At 41.6% G+C, this 21,006-nt stretch overlaps 1 protein-coding gene across 3 annotated transcripts in view; it reads right to left on the minus strand.

The window, feature by feature from the left end:
* Positions 1-21,006, minus strand: part of myo16 (myosin XVI) — a 1,004,680-nt gene that overhangs the window by 748,599 nt on the left and 235,075 nt on the right. For 2 of the 3 annotated variants that reach the window (XM_073043171.1, XM_073043172.1), the window contains exon 3: positions 6,021-6,091. In XM_073043171.1, coding sequence (XP_072899272.1) covers positions 6,021-6,091 — 71 coding nt within the window. Of the gene's footprint in view, positions 1-6,020; positions 6,092-19,829; positions 20,068-21,006 lie in introns of those variants that run through there. The other variant, XM_073043173.1, reaches the window with a different exon arrangement.

Below are 21,006 nucleotides of genomic sequence, written 5' to 3' on the forward strand. Positions count from 1 at the left end.
ACGGATTACATTTAAACTTGAGGGAGAGAAGTACAGGTTTCCCCTGCTAACCGACGGTAGTGCGTTCCTATGAAACCGTTTGTAAGCCGAAATGTCGTAAAGTGAAGAAGCAATTACCATTAATTTATATGGGAAAATTCTTGACCGTTGCCAGACCCAAAAAATAACCTACCAAATCAAACCAAATAACACATCAAACCTAAAATAACACTAACATATAGTAAAAGCAGGAATGATATAAATATACAGCCTATATAAGTAGTAATATTGAATGTACGGTGTAGTTTCACTTATCAAAATCGGGAAGACAGTGAGCTGCAATTGATTTGGCACGTACACGCATGTGCAAACAACTACCCGCACAAGTCTTCATGGTCATTATAGTCTTTCTCAGGGTAAACACACAATTAAAGCAGGCGTTTTTTTTCGTAAAAGTGAAAATCCGCTTTGGTTAGCGAAAACAGGTACTAATGTAGGCCTTTCATAACAGCGAGCTGTCGTAAAGGGAACGTTCAAAAATCGGGGGGGGGGGTGCACCTGTATCCTTTTGGGCAGGTTTCCTAGAGCTGTTTGGGAGGGATGAAACTAGTTAGGTAGCGGGGTAGGAACCAGAATGATAGTGTTGAGTGTTACAGCTTGGCATCTGTGGCATTGTGGCCATCACTGAATCATGGCTGATAGAAGATTGTAACTCGGAGCTTAATGTCCAGAGATACACACTTTATTGAAAGGACAGGCACATCAGCAGAGATGGTGGCATGGCTCTGTTGGTAAAAAATTAAATCAAATCATCAGAAAGAAGTGACATAGGGTCCCAGTGACATCGAGTTAATCCATTGTGGGTAGAGTTAAAGGACTGCAAAGATAAAAAGACCGTGATGGGAGTTGCATACAGTCCATCAAACGGTAGTAAAGAAGTGGTCTCAAATTACAATGGGAGATAGAAAATGCATATCAAATGGGCAAGGTTATGATAGTCATGTGGGATTTAAAGGTGCAGGTAGCTCAGAAAAGCCAGGTTGGTGTTGGATCCCATGAGCGGGAATTTCTAGAATGCCTACAAGATGGCTTTTTGGAGCAGCTTGTGACTGAGCCCAGTAGGAGCTCAACCCAGTTTTTCTGGATTGGGTGTCGCGCAATGAACTGGAATTAATTAGAGAGCTTAAGGTAAAGGAGCCTTTGGGGTCAGTCGTCATAATGTGACAGAATTCATCCTGCAGTTTGAGAAGGAGAAACTAAAGTCAGATGCATCAGAATTACAGTCAAATAAAGTGAATTACAGAGGCATGAGAGAGGAACTGGCCAGAATTGATAGGAAAGGAACACCAGAAGGAACGATGGCAGAGCTGCAATGACTGGAATTTCTGGGTGAAGTTTGGAATGTGCAGGACAGATACATCCCATACATCCCAAACAAGTATTCTAAAGGAAAGATGACAAAATCTTGGCTGAGATGGGAAGTGAAAAACAACATAAAATCAAAAGAGAGGGCATATAATAGAGCAAAAAATTAGTGGGAAGTTAGAGGATTGGGAAGCTTTGAAAATCCAAAAGGAGGCAATGAGAAAAGTCATTAAGAAAGATAAGTTGGAATACAAAACTAGCCAATAATATTAAAGAAAATACCAAAGGTTTCTACAGATACATAAGGTGCAAACTTAGATGTGAAACTGAATATCAGACCACTGGAAAATGATGCTGGAGCAGTAGTAATGGGGGAACAAGGAAATGGCAGAAGAATTGAATAAGTACTTAGCATCAGTCGTCACTGTGGAAGTATCATGGAAGTTCTTGAGTGTGAGGGATCAGAAGTATATGAAGTTGCCATTACCAGGGAGATGGCACTTGAGAAACTGTAAGATCTGGGTAGATAAGTCACCTGGACCAGATGGTGTACACCCCAGGGTTCTGAAAGAGGTTGCAGAAGAGACTGTGGAGGCATTAGTAGAATCGATCGATTCTGGTATGGTTTCAATAAGACCATAAGACAAAGGAGCAGATTTAGGCCATTTGGCCCATCAAGCCCACTCCACCATTCCATCATTGCTGATCCCAGATCGCACTCAACCCTATACAAGCGCCTTCTCGCCGTATCTGTTGATGCCCTGACTAATCAGGAATCTATCAACTTTTGTTTTAAATATACCAACAGACTTGGCCTCTACCGCAGTCTGTGGCACAGCATTCCACAGAATCACTACACTCTGGCTAAAAATAAAATTTTTCCTTACCTTTATTCTAAAAGTTTGTCCCTCAATCTTGAGGCTGTGCCCACTATTTCTAGATAGCCCCACCAGAGGAAACATCCACCCATATACATCTTATCGAGTCCTTTCAGCCTTCAGTAGGTTTCAAGACAATCTAACTACATTCTTCTAAATTCCAGTAAGTACAGGCCCAAAGCTTCAAATGCTCCTCTCATATGTTAAATCTTTCATTATAGGAGTCATCCTCGTGAACTTCCTTTGGAGTCTCTCCAATGACAGCACATCCTTTCTGAGATATGGGGTTAATCGTCCAAGTGTGACAATACTTCAAGAGTGACCTGACTAGTGTCTTATAAAGTCTCAGTAATATCTCCTTAATTTTATATTCTATTCCCCTTGAAGTAAATGCCAACATTACATTTGCCCTCTTTATCACAGACTCAACCTATAAATTAATCTTCTGGGAGTCCTAAGTCCCTCTGCACTTCCGATGTTTGAATTTTTCCCGCCATTTAGGTAATAGTCTGTACGTTTTTTCTCTTACCAAGATCCATTATCATACATTTCCCAACACTGTAATCCATCTACCATGTTTTTGCCCATTCTTCCAATTTGCCTAAGTTCTACTGCAATCCCTACCCCTCCATCTTTTTACGTACCACCCACAAACTTTGCCACAAAGCCTTCAATTCCATTATTGAAATCATTGACAAACAATGAGACAAGTATCAGCCCCAATACTGACCCCTGAGGAACACCACCAGGGGTCAGCCAACCAGAAAAGGCCCCCTTTATTCATGCTCACTGCCTCCTGCCTGTCCGCTATTCCGCTATCCATGTCAGTATCTTTCCTGTAATGCCATAGGATTGTATCTTGTTAAGCAGCCTCATATATGGCACCTTATCAAATACCTCTGAAAATCCAAGTAAGTGATATCCACTGCCTCTCCTTTGTCCATCCTACTTGTTACTTCCTCAAAGTGCTCTAACAGATTTGTCAGGTAAGATTTCCCTTTACATGATGATTTTGATGTATTTTATCATTAGTCTCCAAGTACCCGAAACCTCATCCTTAATAATAAACTCACAATACTTTCCCAACCACTGAGGTTAGGCTAATTGGCCAACAATTTCCATTCTTTTGCCTTCCTTCCTTCTTAAAGAGTGGAGTGACATTTGCAATTTTCCAGTCCTCTGGGACCATGCCAGAATCAAGTGATTCTTGAAAGATCATGACCAATGCATCTGTTATCTCTTCAGCAACCTCTCCCAGGGCTCTGGGATGTAGTCCATCTGGTCCAGGTGACTTATCCACCTTAAGGCCCTTGAGTTTGCCTAGCACTTTTTCCTTTGTAGTAGCAATGGCATTCAGTCCTGCTCTCTGACACTCATGGACCCTTGGCACACTGCTAGTGTCTTCCACAGTGAAGACCAATGCAAAGTACTCATTAAACTTATCTGCCATTTCTTTATCCCCCATTACTACCTCACCAGCATAATTTTCCAGTGGTCCAATATCAACTCTCACCTCCCTTTTACTGTGATTAACCAAAAAATCTTTTAGCATCTGTCTTTATATAATTGGCTTGTTTCCTATAGCTTTTTTTAGTAGCCTTTTGTTGGATTTTTAAAGCTTCCCAATCATCCAATTTCCCAATCACTTTTGCTACATTATATACCCTTTCCTTGACTTTTATGCAGTCCTTAACTGCCCTTGTCAGCCACAGGTGCCATTTGAGAACAACTTCTCTCTGGGACATATCTATCCTCTGCCTTGTGAACTATTCTGAGCAACTTCAACCACCTCTGCTCTGCCATCATCCCTGCCAGAATCCTCCTCCAATCCACCTAGGAAAGCTCCTCTCTCAAGCCTCTGTAATTCCCTTTATTCCATTGTGATACCGATGCATGTGACTTATGCTTCTCCCTCTTAAATTGAAGTCTGGAACTGCAGTATGGAGTATGGTTCCTGAGGAATGGAAAATTGCAAATGTCACTCCACTCTTCAAGAAGGGAGAGAGGCAGAAGAAAGGAAATTATAGGTTTGTTAGTCTGACCTCAGTGACTGGGAAGATGTTGGGATTGATTGTTAAGGATTGTTGGAGGCACATGATAAATAGGCTGTAGTCAGTATGATTTTCTTCAGAGAAAATCTTACTTAATAAGTCTACTTAATTTCTTTGAAGAAATAGCAAACAGTTCAGGAGAATCAGTGGATGTTGTTCACTTGGATTTTCAGAAGGCCTTTGACAAGGTGCCACATATGAAGTTGCTTGACAAGTTAAGAGCTCATGGTATTACAGGAAAGATACAAGTGTGGATAGATCATTGGCTGATTGGCAGGAGACAAAGAGTGGAGATAAAAGAGTGTCCTTTTAGAATAGAAATGAGGATGAACTTATTTTGCCAGAGAATTGTAAATCTGTGGAATTTGTTGCTATAAGTTGCTGTAGAGGCCAAGTCATTGGGTATACTTGGAGGGACTTTCGGGTTCCAATATTTAACTGTTGTTCATTCTTTAGGGAACTCCTCTGTTTTCATGGACATTTGCGAAGACGAAGCATTTCAGGATGTATATTGTGTACATTTCTCTGACATTAAATGTACCTTTGAAACCTTTGATATTTAAGACAGAGTTTGATAGATTTTTGATTAGTCAGGGCTTGAAGGGGTATGGGGAGAAGGCAGGAGATTAGGGCTGAGAGGGAAAATAGATCAGCCATGAAGAAATAGCATGGCAGAGTCGTTGGGCCAATGGCCAAAATGGCCTCTGTCTGCTCCAATATCTTAGGTTTACCATCTAAGTTGGAGGCTGATAGGTTAAGCCATGATGGTGGGGAGGGGGTATGATGTAAGAAGCTAGGAGGTGGTAAGTAAAAAAGGTGAAGGGATAGAGAAGAAGGAATTTGTTAGGAGAGGAGAATGGACCATAGGTAACAGGGAAGGAGGAAGGGCACCAGTGGGATTTGATAGGCAGGTAAGCAGAAGAGAAGAGGCGACAGGGGGCCAGGGTAGTGAATTGAAAAAGACGGGATGGGAAGTGGAGGAAAATTGCTGGAATTTGGAGAAATCAATGTTCAGGTTTGAGTCTACCCAGATGGAATATGAAGCATTTCTTCTCCAACCTGAGAGTGGCCTCATTGTGACAGTAAAGAAAGGCATGGGCCAACATATGTTCTGAACAGTGAATTATGTCTCATTCTCTGTCTTTACTGTAACCTTGTTCCCCTGGCTATTCTGAATACTAAACTTGCTCTCGCTGGCTGCTGCTTTATCCAATGACTTGTTCCTGTGTAGAATCGCACACTCCTGCTAATCCCATTTCACCCTTCTTTATGTAGTACAAGCAAATTTCCCTGCAAGGATATTAGTCCATCTCTGATTCAAATGAAACTCATCCCTCTTGCACATATTGCCTCATCAAATACATCTTGGGGACAGCGGGTCAATTAATTCTGCACTTCACATCCTCCCAGAGAAGACTAGATATGGGAGTAGGAGGGCAGGAACTCCCATTGCCTTTATGATCAATGGAAATGTCGAACCCTGAGCTAGAATTAGTGCTCAGATAAATTTGAAACATAATCAGAATCTACTGCTAAAATTGCCAAGTAAATACTCCTTTGTGCGTAATCAACAGTTATGAAGTATCTTAACTAATTTAGCATACAACTGTTTGGATAATTTACTGCAATAGATTTTACATCTTGTTTCCCAGTCTCTGCCATCAGTAATCTGCATTGAAGGATTATTTTCATGTGTTAACCAAACTACTGCATTTATTACAGAATGGCACAAGATGGGTGCTCTTACCAGGTGCAGCAGTGAACCACCTGAGGAGATCAACGTGTTCGGGTCAGCACCATCCTTTAACAGCTTCAAAACTATAAAAATAAACAACATCTTAGCATAGAACAAAATATTTCTCACTAGTTCGCTTGGATTAAGAATGCAATTCATTGATCAATGTAATATTTTATCAGCGCACTCAATATGTATGTTCGAGTCTTGATTCACATTGTTTTCTCATTTTAAAACTTTGCATCCTTCTCTGTTACAACTGCTGGAATTTGCTGATTGTTGACATGATGTTACAAAATATAAGTTTCCACTTCAACTCTAATAAGCACCACAGAGGAGTGGCAAGAGAAAAAGAAGAAAAGGAGGAAATATCTGGATGAACTTCCCACTATTCAGGACATTTACAAAGGATCATTGGGGACCTGAGTCACCGCAACCACAAACTGTTCCAGCTGCCACCATCTGGGAAATGGTACTTCAGCATAAAAGCCAGGACCAACAGGCTCTGGGACAGCTTCTTCCACCAGGCCATCAGACTGATTAACTCATGCTGACACAACTGTATTTCTATGTTATGGTGACTATCCTGTTGTACGTACTATTTATTATAAATTACTATAAATTATACATTGCATATTTAGACGAAGATTGTTACTCCTCATGTACATGAAAAATGTAAGTAATAAAGTCAATTCAATTCAATTGGAATTTGACAGCAAAACACCATTTTAAAGAAACACTAAAAATATTCAGTAGTTGGAAGATGATGCTTTTAACAGAAAAGGTAAAAAGCTGGAACACAGAGACTTCTCAAACATTTGTAGAAACTCCATCTAGAGGCTTGCATATTAAACTTGTATAGAACTCAACATTTCCAAGTGGCACTCAGATGTGTGGTCCCCATTTTTGTTTACCCTTTCCTTCATTTTACACTGAACAAAATACACGCAATGCCTTTGCTGTTGATAAATTAGTTTAAAGCTTGAAACTGTGCCAGAGCCATTGACAACAAGCAAGTCAATGAAAAATGATAAATTATTGATTGTTCAAATATTTTGACATTAACTCAAAAAGTATCCTGAATGTAAGATTCCAAAACTTATTTTTTAAAGCTTAAAACAATAACAGACATGTAGAGATTACATTTTCACCTACTTTAATTTAAATTCTGCTGCCTGCAAAATATAAACATTGATACTGAACAATGCCATTTGTTTGTCAGATTCACTGGTCTGAACAATTACACTAGTGATCTGGTAGACTGTAATAAATGGAATACTTAGGCATCATTACAAATCTTGGCAATTGGAAAAAAAGCACCTTTATTAGTGTAGGCCACAGCTTCTCCTCCACTCACATTAGTTTATTGAAATATTTTAAGGACTTTAATTCTACCTTGCACTATATTTTGCTCAGCTTGTACTAAATTCATTTATACCCTGGGTACAATTAACTGTAACTGCTTTTTGAACCCCAAGTCTACTAACAGGGAGTATTAAAAAGGACCACAGAAAAACATGACTGTATGTTGGGACAGCAACTAATTTAAAAACTATGCACAGGTTCACTTATCAGCAGGGAGACAGGGAAGCAGGTCTTGCTCCTTTGAACAGCAACATTCTGAGAGAGTGAGTAGGTAGGACATTCTCATGTCAGAGAACATCCAGAGGATGAAATGATGGGATGAGGGAGAAATAAAAGGAGAGAGAGAAGAAGGGGGGAGGTGGGAGAGTGCTAAGAGGGAGGTAGTGCTGAGAGGAGGGACTTGGAAGCTGTTAGAGAATAGTGCATTTAAGAGAAGGTAAGTAAATGAAGCTATGAGAGACATTTTGGACATGAGGTTCCTATGTCCATCAGTGTGTGCGCAGTGTGTATCCTGTACAGTTAGAATGCTAGCTGATATCTACTTGTCTTCATATGTGTGTGCATAATAGGCTGGGTTAATCAGACCCAACTATTGGAGAGTCCAGAGATATGGCAGTAATAAAGCCTAATTTATTATCATAAAACAGACAGCACAAATAAACCACACAAAATCTTGTGCTACATAGCAAGTCACAATGATTTCTGGGCTCATGTTTCTTCTAGGCATTGCTGTTGGTGTTGGGGGAATTCTGATTTCCAACTCGTGAAACCATCCTCGGATCTCAGGCTCTGATCAAAATCCTGGCCCCGGTTGAAGTCCAAAAGAAATTCAAAAGAACAGCCCAATATTTCCACAAGCTTCCTAAGTACAGAGTCACCATGAGTCAGACAAACTCTTTCACCTTTTGTCCTCATGCCAGCAACACAGCCTGTTTTTTTTTCAAACACATCATGTGTTCATTAACACAGCATTCAGCATAAGTTCATACATCAGTTAGACATTTTAATGGTCTCTCTTTATTCGTTAGTCTCCCAATGTCTGGACACATAACATTGCTTGGGCTGGCAAAGTACATTAACGTTTACACATATAAGTGATGTCTGAATCCAGACAGGAATTTGTATGCCACAAGATCAGAACGACCTAAATAGTCTATGACCTGATGGACATTTCATTAAATATATTATAAACATTACGCATTTCACCTTTTGAATATACCTGTCAGCTTAGAGAAACATAGAACTCTTCCTTCTACTTAAAACAAAGAATACATATTATTATCCCTTGGATGATTAAAAATAATATTCTATGAGAAATTATACAGATCCAAGGATTACCTCACCATTCACATCATCCCTAAGGGGGCATTAATAACATGGATGAGCAAGATTTACAAACACTACATTGTGATCGGGGATGCAAGAGTCAAATTACAATCCAAATGCTGGAGGAACTCAGCAGGACAGGCAGCATCTATGGGAAAGAGTAAACAGTTGATGTTTCAGGCTGACTAATTTGTTAAGTCATTTCCATAGTACTGCCTGACCTGCTGAGTTTCTCCAGCATTCTGTGTACATTGCTTTGGATTTCCAGCATCTGCAGTTTCATGTTTCAAATTACAATCAATTCACCACTTTGATTTTTTCAAAGGAAAAAGTCATGAGGCCTGTCTCTAGGTTTACAATATTCCCTCACACATATAGACCTGCCATATTCCCAAATAGACAAATCACATAATCTATATCTTTTCCCAGAACAATAATATCATGTTCAATTATCACAAGGTTATCAGTGGCTTGTCGGGTCCGACATCCAACAAAGCACAAGACAATAAAATGTAGATAGGCCTACAGGAGGAGAAGCTGCACTTGATCTGATATTGGGAAATGAAACTGGTCAGGTGTCAGGTCTCTCAGTGGGAGAGTATTTTGGACATAGTGATCACAATTCTATCTCCTTTAACATAGCATTGGAGAGGGATAGGAACAGACAAATTAGGGAAACATTTAATTGGAGTAAGGGGAAATATGAGCCTATCAGGCAGGAACTTCAAAGCATAAACTGGAAACAGATATTCTCAGGGAAGAGATCTGGCAAATGTTCAGGGCATATTTGCATGAGGTTCTACACTGGTACGTTCCAATGAGACAGGGAAAGGATGATAGGCTACAGGAACAAAGGCTATAGTAAATCTAGTCAAGGAGAAAAGAAGAGTTTATGAAAGGTTCAAAAAACTAGTAATGATAGAGATCTAGAAGATTATAAGGCTAGCAGGAAGGAGCTTAAGAATGAAATTAGGAGAGCCTAAAGGGGCCATGGGAAGGCCTTGGTAAGCAGGATTAAGGAAAACCCCAAGGCATTCTACAAGTATGTGAAGAGCAAGAGGATAAGACGTGAGAGAATAGGACCAATCAAGTGTGACAGTGGTAAAGTGTGCATGGAACCAGAGGAGATAGCAATGATACTTAATGAATATTTTGCTTCAGTATTCACTACGGAAAAGGACCTTGGCAATTGTAAGGATGACTTGCAGCGGACTGAAAAGCTTGAGAATGTAGATATTAAGAAAGAGAATGTGCTGGAGCTTTTGGAAAGCATCAAGTTGGATAAGTCACCGGGACCAGATGGGATGGCTACTGTGGGAAATCAGGAAGGAGATTGCTGAGCCTCTGATCTTTGCATCATCAATGGGGACGAGAGAGGTTCCAGAGGATTGGAGGGCTGCAGATGTTGTTCATTTATTCAAGAAAGAGAGTAGGGATAGCCCAGGAGATTATAGGCCAGTGAGTCTTACTTCAGTGGTTAGTAAGTTGATGCAGAAGATCCTGAGAGGCAAGATTTATGAACATTTGGAGAGGTATAATATGATTAGGAATAGTTTAGCATGACTTTGTCAAAGGCAGGTCAATTTTTTGAGGATGTGACTAAACACATTGATGAAGGAAGAGCAGTAAATGTAGTGTATATGGATTTCAGCAAGGCATTTGATAAGGTACACCATGCAAGGCTTATTGAGAAAGTAAGGAGCCATGGGATCCAAGGGAATATTGCTTTGTGGATCCAGAACTGGCTTGCCCACAAAAGGTAAAGAGTAGTTGTAGACAGGTCATATTCTGCATGGAAGTCAGTGCCCAGTGGTGTTTGGCACAGCTTTGTGGGCCAAAGAGCCTGTACTGTGCTGTAGGTTTTCTATGTTTCTAGTACACATCCCATTATGGGCAGGAGCTCAGCAGGCAGCAACAATGGAAAAGAGGAAACAGTTGACGTTTCAGGCCGAGACCCTTCATCAATCTAGTTTACTCTTTTCCACAGATGCTGAGTTCCTCCAGCATTTTGTGTGTTGCTTTGGATTTCCAGCAACTGCAGATTACCACATGTTCAAAGATTCATTTATTATCAAAGTACACAACTCTGAAATTCTTCTTCTCTGGGTAGCCATGAAACCAAGAAAGAAAGAAAGGTCGCATGATCATCAACCCCCCAAATCCCACCTCCCTGTAGAAAAAAAATTAAAATGGAACAGGCACATGGATCCCCAAATCTTAACCCCCCCCCCCCCCTCCACCGACCAGGAAAAAAAAACACAGAATACGTAAAACTATAAGACCAATAAAAGTCCAAGTCCACCACTAAAACACAGAAAACCTGGACAACATTTTTTTTGCACGGGAGGAGGGATTTAGAGTTCAATGTGCCTGATCTATTTTGTTCAATTTTTGTGTAGCGAGGGGGATTTGAGGGTCGATGTGCATGTTCCATCTTTGTTCCTTTTGTGTGTGGGAGAAGGGATTTGGGGTAAACATGCCTGATCCATTTTGCTTGTTTTTTTGTGGGGGAAGAGGGATTTGGGGGTTGTGAACACCGCCTCTGGCTCCAGGACTCCTCTCAGAGATTGCAGAGAGCTGGGGCACCTGAATGATCTCCAAACTTTTGCATTCACCTCAATATTTCAATCTCTCTCATTACTTCAATCAGCGAAATGGAGTCAGACAGTGGCTCGTGCCCTGTCCCGTGGCCCACTGCTTTGAGGTTTGCACACGCTGCCTCTGCCTCCCGTACTCTCTCGTGGACTGCAGAGTGATCTCCAAACAGCAAATTACAGGCTCCAACAGATCCAGAATCACATCCAAGATGAAAAAAAACAAGCAAAAAAAAAACATAAAAGAAGTGAAAACCATGATTTAATAATCTATCCAGAAGATGTTGACCAAAGGAGGATTGTACACAGACTGGAAGAGCATAAGGGGAAGATCAGGTGGAGAGACCAAGACCAGGCATTGGTCCATAATGGGAAGATCAAAGTGGAGAGAGACGAGGAAAACCACATCTGTGTTTCAGTCTCTATCAAAGCGCTTTCCCAAACTCAGCGTATCTGATGGCAGCATCAGGAAGCGTCTGGGACCAGAAACCTGGAGGCATATTCCTTCTTCCATATTTCTGCCACAGGCTCCAGACAGCCGCATCATCTTTGACAGAAACTTGCAGCTCAAATGGGAGGCCCTCTCAACAGCCTGACCCCATACAAAACTAAAGTTCTTTCTCGACACAGCATGCAAGGGTCAGAGGAGCATAGTCAAATATGGCATGTGGCACCGCCAGGATCCCAAAAGCTCAGCAAAGTGTTGGATTTCTTGTCTTATCATAGGCGGTGCTATGTGTAGAATTATATTTACTGTTCATGCTTGAACATAGACTGTGCTGAGTTGTGGAGTTGAGTCGTCCTAACACAATAAAAACATATCAGCGAACAGATTATTGAATTGAAATCAATTGACTTTATTTCTTACAAGGACAGTAGGGGTGGGAAGAGCCAGCCTTGGATAACTAAGGAAATAAGGGAAGGCATCAAACTAAAAGCTCATGTGTACAAAGTCGCCAAGAGTAGTGGGAAACCGGAAGATCTGGAAAAAATTTAAAAAGCAACAAAGAACCACTAAGCGAGTAATAAAGAAAGGGAAGAGAGCTTATGAAAATAAACTAGCACAAAATATAAAAACAGGTAGTAAAAGTTTTTTTTAATAATTATATAAAGTGGAAAAGGGTGGCTAAAGTGAACATAGGTCATTTGGAGGACAAGAAGGGGAATTGATATTGAGTAATGAGGAAATGGCTGAGGCTTTGAATGACTATTTTGTGTCGGTCCTCATGGTGGAGGACACATCTAACAAACAGAGATGTTATGGATGTGATGGGAGGTGAGAACCTCGATACAATAGCTATCACTAAAGAGCTAGCGCTGAGCAAACTTGTGGGCATAAACATAGATAGGTCCCCTAGTCTTGATGCAGTGCATCCCAGGGTATTGAAAGAAATGGTAGAGGTTACAGCGGAGAATCTGGTGATAAATTACCAAAATTCTCTGGACTCTGAGCAGCTCCTGGTAGATTGGAAGAAGGCAAATGTTATGCCACTGTTCAAAAATGGTGCAGGTGCAGGTGCAGCAGGCTAGCAAGAAGGCAAATGGAATAGTGGCCTTCATTGCTAGAAGGATTGAAATTAAGAGCAGGGAGGTTATGTTGCAACTGAATAAGGTACTGCTGTGGCGGCATCTGGAGTACTGCATGCAGTTTTTGTCTCTTTACTTGAGGAAGGATATACTGGCTTTGGAGATGGTGTAGAGGAGGTTCACCAGAAGGGGTTAGACTATGAGGAAAGATTGAGTCGCCTGGGACTGTACTCACTGGAATTCAGAAGGATGAGAGGAGATCTTTCAGAAACATATAAAATTATGAAAGGCATAGATAAAATAGAGGTAAGAAAGTTGTTTCCATTGGTAGGTGAGACTAAAACTAGGGAACATAGCCTCAAGACTTGGGGGAGTAAACTTAGGAAGGAGATGAGGAGGAACTGCTTTTCCCAAAGAGTGGTGTATCTGTGGAATTCTCTGCCCAATGAAACAATGGCAACTACCTCAGTAAATATATTTAAGACAAGGCTGGATAGATTTTTGCATTGTTGGGGAACTAAGGGTTATGGGGAAAAGGCAGGTGGGTGGAGATGAGTCCATGATCGGATCAGCCACAATTTTATTGAATGGCGGAAGAGGCTCAACAGGCCAGATGGCCTACTCCTCCTCCTATTTCTTATGTTCTTATGATCTTACGAGGAGACCGAGGTGAGCAAGGCTCCTCCACCTCGTCATGTTAACCGATTTTTACTGCAGCACCATTGAGAATATCCTGACCAGTTGCATCACCGTCTGGTATGGGATTTCCAAATCCCTGCAAAGTATTGCAAAGACTGCTGAGAGGAACTTTGGGGTCTCCCTTCTACCCATCTGAGATATTTATCAGGAGCACTGCCTACGCAAAGCTCAGAGCCCCTCTCAGCCACTTCAGAACAAGCTGGAGGAACTCAGCAGGTCAGGCAGCATCTGTGGAAATGAGCAGTCAATGTTTCGGGCCGAGACCCTTCGTCAGGACTGAAGGAGGAGGGGGCAGGGGCCCTATAAAGAAGATGGGGGGAGAGTGGGAATGAGAAGGCTGGTTGGTGTCAGGTTAAAAACCAATCAGAGGAAAGATCAAAGGGTGGGGGAGGGGAAGCAGGGAGGGGATAGGCAGGGAAGGTGAAGAAGGTATGTAAGTCGAAAGCACTGTGTAGTAGAAGAAGGCAGAGCCATGAGAGAGGTGATAAGCAACAGGAGGAGGAGGCAGAGTGAAAGTGGGATGGGGGAAGGGAGAGGGAGGGAATTACCGGAAGTTGGAGAATTCGATGTTCATACCAAGGGGCTGGAGACTACCCAGACTGTATATGAGGTGTTACTCCTCCAACCTGAGTTTGGCCTCATCATGGCAGTAGAGGAGGCCATGTATGGACATATCCGAATGGGAACATGAAGCAGAGTTGAAGTGGGTGGCAACCGGGAGATCCTCAATGAATATCAATGATGCTCTCACCCGCATCTCCTTCATTTCCTGCACTTCGGCCCTCACTCCATCCTCCCATCACCACAACAGGGACCAAGTTCCCCTTGTCCTCACCTACCACCCCACCAGCCTCCGGATCCAGCATATTATCCTCCGCAACTTCCGCCACCTTCAACAGGACCCTATCACTAAGGACATCTTTCCTTCTCTACTCCTCTCCGATTTCCACAGGGATCGTTCCCTCCGCAACTCCCTGGTCCACACGTCCCTCCCCACAGATCTCCCACTAGGCACTTACCCCTGCAAGCATAATTGCTACACCTGTCCCTACATCTCCTCTCTTACCACAATTCAGGGCCCCAAACACTCCTTCCAGGTGAGGCAACACTTCACTTGTGAGTCTGTTGGGGTAATCTATTGCATCCGGTGCTCCCGGTGTGGCCTCCTCTACATCGGTGAGACCCGACGCAGATTGGGGGACTGCTTCGTCAAGCACCTCTGCTCTGTCCGCCACAACAGACAGGATCTCCTTGTTGCCACACACTTCAACTCTGCTTCACATTCCCTCTCCCTTCCCCCATCCAAGTTTCACTCTGTCTCCTCCTCCAGTTGCTTATCACCTCTCTCATGACTCTGCCTTCTTCTACTACACAGTGCTTTCACCTTACATTCCTTCTTCACCTTCCCTGCCTATCCCCTCCCTGCTTCCCCTCCCCTACTCCTTGATCTTTCCTCTGATTGGTTTTTAACCTGACACCAACCAGCCTTCTCATTCCCACTCTCCCCCCATCTTCTTTATGGGGCCCCTGCCCCCTCCTCCTTCAGTCCTGACGAAGGGTCTCGGCCCAAAACATTGACTGCTCGTTTCCACAGATGCTGCCCAACCTGCTGAGTTCATCCAGCTTGTTTGTACGTGTTGCTTTGACCACAGCATCTGCAGTGTACTTTGTGTTCAGAATAACTTTGACCCCCTACCATCAGGCAGGAGGAACTGTAGCATTAGGACAAAGACGGTTAGGATGGGAAACAGCTTCATCCCCACAGGCAGTGAGATGACTGAACTCCCTGCCACCAACCAGGTCTCATCAGTTATGAAGCACCAGAAGGATTATACTATTTACTTTTTTTTCCAGTATAGTTTTACTGAAGGAATGACACAATACAGAATACATAATGGTTTACATTTTCCTCCATTTTGCTTTTGTATCTTACCCCTAAAGAAACCTCCCCTCATTTGCCCTCCCCGAACATACCATAGCAGCTTTTGCCCGATATTCCTCAGCCAGAACCATACCAAGGTAATTCTCCCACCTCATCTTAGTTTTGTTTAGATCCCAAAGACATCATCTGAGAGTATAGTACAGAGACCAGCCCTTTATTATTAAAGCTAAGAGTGAGTTTTTCCCACAACATAACAGGTGGTAGATCAGGAAAAGAGGGAAATTTTTCCTTGACAAACTGGCAAAGATAGATAGATAGATAGATAGATAGATAGATAGATAGATAGATAGATAGATAGATAGATAGATAGATAGATAGATAGATAGATAGATAGATAGATAGATAGATAGATAGATAGATAGATAGATAGATAGATAGATAGATAGATAGATACTTTATTCATCCCCATGGGGAAATTCAACTTTTTTTCCAATGTCCCATACACTTGTTGTAGCAAAACTAATTACATACAATACTTAACTGCAGGTATTTTAAAAAAATGATTATGCGGAAGGCCATATTTACTGCACAGGTTATCAAAACTATCAAATATATTATCAGTGTACAAATCCTTAATGCGCATAAGACCTTTCAAACCCCATTGTCTAAAAACTGAATCAAGTGTGGAGGGAAGAACTAGATGGTTTCTATGAATGGGACCCAAAACTGAAGCTGATGTGAACTTGTAGTGGCAGCGAAATGATTAAAAATTTTGAAGGTGGAGAGCACAACTGGGTTAGATGTTAATTGAGAGGATTTCAATGGCAAGGAAGAATACACTAAAGCTGGGAGAGACGAAGAGTGGCAAGACTGTGTCTCAAGCAGGCACCGGTTTATATCTGGCTGGTGAAGCCAAAATAGTATCTTTTGAATGTTCGATGCCCAGTAATAATGAATAAAGCTAGTAAGGCCCATTCCACCTACGTCACGACCTTTTGGAGACTGCGCTTATTAATCCTTGGGACCTTATTTTCCCAAATAAAGGAGGTTATAGCTTGGTCAACTTATTTGAAGAATAACTTGGGTAAGAAAACTGGCAAGCACTGGAACGAATAAAGAAATCTGGGAAGTATCGTCATTCTCACTGATTGAATTCTCCCAGTTATAGTGAGGGGTAAACTGCGCCATCTCTCAAAATCAGCCTTCATTTGGCTAACCTGAGGCCTGTAGTTAGCTTAAAACAGATGTAAAAGAGCAAGTAATGTTTATTCCTAGTGTACAAAACCATCTTGAAATAAAGGAAAAGGCAAAGATTCCTGTCGGATCCGTAGGGCCAAGTTATTAATGGGAAAGCATTTGTTTTTTTGAAGGTTCAGTTTCTAGCCAGAGAAGGCTCCAAATTGACCTAATAATGGCACAATAGCAGGACTGCTACCTACAGGGTCACTAACATAAAGTAAGAGGTCGTAAGCATATAGGGATACACGGTGCTCCATGTCCCCTCTCCTAATGCCTCGAAATAATGTAGTTGACTTAAGTGCAATAGAAAGCGGCTCAATTACAATTGCCAAAAGAAGAGGGGACAACGGACAGCCTTGGCGAGTGCCACGTGTTAATGGGAAATAGTCAGGTCGAAAATAATTTGTCTGTATACACACTAAAGGCGAGTGATATAATAGCCTAACCCAGGCTACAAATATTCTGCCAAATCCAAATTTCTCCAAAACACTAAACAAGGATACCCACTCCACTCTATCAAACGCCTTCTCCGTGTCCAAGGAGATAACAACCTCCAGATTCAGAGAATCACTGGGTGAATAAACCACATCAGCCACTCGACGGATATTAAGAATGGTGGTTTTTAACAAAACCTGTTTGATCATCTGAGATTATCTTGGGAAGGGGGCATTCTAAACAGCACGCAAGCACTTTAACCAAAATTTTCACATCCACATTCAAAAGTGAGATGGGGCGATATGATCCACATTGAGTCAGGTCCTTGTCCTTTTTAGGAAGAAGTGAAATAGATGCCTGTGAAAGAGTAGGGGGTAAGGAACCGTTCTCCAAAGATTCCTGAAACACTTCTAGAAGAACTGGTATGAGCTTATCCATAAATTTCTTATAAAATTCTATCAGATAACCATCAGGACCTGGGGACTTACCACTCTGCATAGCCATAATGGCATTATTAACCTCTTCCTGCCCAAGAGCCCGATCTAAATTCTCCACTTCCTCTGGTTCAAGAGTCGGTATTTCCAAATTATCTAAAAATGTTCCATATTTGTTATATCTGAGGGAAACTCTGAAGTATACAGAGAGGAATAAAAAGTTGCAAAGATGTTATTAATCTCTTTTGGATTGCTTGTCAAGTTTTGGTGAGTGTCTCTTATCTGGGGAATAAGTCGTGATGCAGCTTGATGATCCATAAGCCGGCTTGCCTTGTCACCATATTCATAATAGAGGCCTTGTGTTTTAAGAATTAATTGTTCTGATAGGTTTGTAGATAGAAGATTAAACATCACTTGCAAATCAGCCCGGCTTTTATATAATTCTGCAGTGGGTGCCTCAGAATATTGCCAATCTAGGTCCAAAGTAGATTGCAATAACACTTGCATTTCCTTCCTATGCCCTTTATTGGCATGTGAAGTATAAGATATTTTTTGACCCCCTCAAGTAAGCTTTTAAAGTTTCCCAAAGTAAAGAGTACAATACTGACTCAGTTTTATTAGTCTCAAAGAATGTGTCAATGTTAGCCGATATATAACTACAAAATTTCTCATTGAAAGCAAAAGGGGGCTAAGTCTCCACAGAGGCCATTCTCTAATGTTTAAAGGAAAACACAGGTCCAGTTTCACAGGCGAGTGATCAGATATAACTATAGCAGTGTACTCAATTTGTCTAATCATTAGTATCAAGGAGCTATCTATAAAGAAATAGTCTAGCCTGGAATAGGAATGGTGAACATGAGAAAAGAAAGAGTATTGACTAAGAGATGGATTCAAAAATCTCCAAGGATCCATATAACTATTTTGTTACATAAAGATTGAGAAGGCCTTTGCCATACCAGAACATGTTCCCCTAGAGCTAGACCTATCAAGCACTGGGTCAATAGCATAGTTCAAATCTTCTGAAAAGATTAGCTGGTGTGTATTCAGGTTAGGTATTAATAACCATATAACCATATAACAATTACAGCACGGAAACAGGCCATCTCGGCCCTTCTAGTCCGTGCCGACGCTTACACTCACCTAGTCCCACTGGCCCGCACTCAGCACATAACCCTCCATTCCTTTCCTGTCCATATACCTATCCTATACCTATACCTATTAATAACAAAACCTTATTTGCAAAGTGGACGTCGTCCCAACTAGGGGCATAAACATTTACCAAACTGACAGGTATCTGAAAGAGAGATCCAGAGACTATAATAAAGCGACTACTAGGGTCACTGATTACATCAGATGGTGCAAACTGCTTTCTTTTGGTGATTAATATTGCCACCCCCCCTGGACCTACTATTAAAGCCAGAATGAAAAACCTGACTAATCCATGCTTTACGGTCTTCCACTCTTAAATGTGTCTCTTGTAGAAATAGTATATCTGCTTTTAATTGTTTCAAATGAGAGAAAACATTAGTTCTTTTAACAGGACCATTGAGCCCCTTTACATCCAAGAAATAAACCTCCCAAGGTGGCCTCCATCAGCAGCCCTCATGTTAACCGTATCAGGAGACACACAGGGTCCACAATCCAAAACAGTGCGAGGGCACAAGCTGCACACAATAACGCACAATGAAAAGAAAGTCTGGCCGATCCGTAACACACTAAAGAATAAACTACCATTGTAATCCCCCAAAACACTCCCCCCACCCCTTTACACAAACAAAAAAAACAAGTAACCCTGGAAACCTACTTTGTAGATCTACCTCCCCAGCTGAGGATGATCACAGGCATTACCAAACAAAAAACTTCCCAAGTGTTCCCCATACAATCAAAACTTTCAATCTAATCTAGGGTGGCTCCCCTCCTTAAAATTTATACCGTCACTTATTCTACCTTTAATATATATATATATATATATATAATAGGCCAAAGAAACACAGGTCAAGCAAAGCATTAAAAACAACAAAAACCTAGGAAACTAAACGCCAGAGATGCAAATCCCAAATATTTACATTTTGCTGGTTGTAAGCTTTTGTTAATCAGATTCCGCAGCATAGCAGTTCAACCCGATCGCATTTCACAAATTAAACTGGAAAAAATGAATGAAGAAGTGAATCGCGAAAATTAAGAGTTTGCCTCGGCAGGAGGCCCCTTCAATGCTGCATGAATAACCTAACAAAAAGTCATTGCTCTTCTCGTTCTTCTCCCCAGCGTGAATGGTAAAACTCTTTGGCTGCCTCTGGTGTATCAAAATAATGCTTTTTACCTTCATGGATGACCTGGAGCCGGGCAGGATACAACAGGTCGAACCTGACCCCTTTCCCGTAAAGCAGGGATTTCACCTCCTTGAAAGCTGCTCGTTTTTTCCCCAGCTCCGCACTAAAACCTTCATGAAAAAACATGCGATGTCCACAGAAATACAGCTCCTGCTTCCATCTACTGATGATGTGTTGTTTATCTTGAAAGAAGTGAAAGAGAACCAGGAACGTTCTTGGTCTCGTTTACTTGGCTTCAGAGACACTGGATGGTTTAGGCCCGTCTCAGTGAGCACGCGCAAGTACGAGAGGCCTTGGGAAGAAATTTGTCCCCAGCACTTAGTCAAAAAACTCGGTCATAAACTTAACAGGGTCCGAACCTTCCAAATTTTCAGGAATACCAACCACTCTCAAATTGGATCTGCGACCGATTTTCGTGGTTATCTAGCTTTTCTTTCAGAAGTGCGCTGTCTCTCTGCAGCACTGCAATGACAGCTTCGGTGCTCGCCAGTCGGTCACTGTAATCAATCAGACCATCTTCAACCTCACGAATGCGTTCGTCGTGTGACTCATAATAAGACATAATTTGTTCCATGGTTGCCATTCACTGGTGACAAAGCATCTTCAATTTCTCTTTTTAGGGCAGAATGCACTGCTTGCTTCATGTCAGTAAGAAGTACTAAACGAAGCTTCTCCAAGTCATCGGGTAGCGCAGGTCCAGCATCGTGCAAAGGCGCCATTACTGTAACATCAGCTTTCTTGCTCGAGGCTTCACTATCTTTTTCCCCAGTTTTACTTCGAAGGTACATTTTATTTGCCAAGACAGCGTCCAGCAACGTCCCAGGTTGTTCATAGTGTTAAATATTCAGTTATCTCGAGCATATGGCAAAGATAAACAGGTAGATTTTCAATAAAAATCGGGAGCCACAATCACACGCACCTACCTACTCACTCCATGCTCAACCCGGGTCCTTATTTACTTTTTAACATGTATTGTAAATGCTCCTTATGCTAAATGTCAATCTTCTGGGATATATTTTATTATTTGTTCATCTATTTGTTAAAGTACTATTTTGTGTGTTGTGTGTGAGTTATATACAGTACTCTGTTGTGCGTCTTGCTGTGAAGTAACGTTTTGTTTGGCTGTATACATACATATGGTTGAATGACACAGATGAATGACAATAA

Source organism: Hemitrygon akajei, chromosome 4 (genome assembly GCF_048418815.1).
Source record: "Hemitrygon akajei chromosome 4, sHemAka1.3, whole genome shotgun sequence".
In the NCBI taxonomy this organism is placed as follows: domain Eukaryota; kingdom Metazoa; phylum Chordata; class Chondrichthyes; order Myliobatiformes; family Dasyatidae; genus Hemitrygon; species Hemitrygon akajei.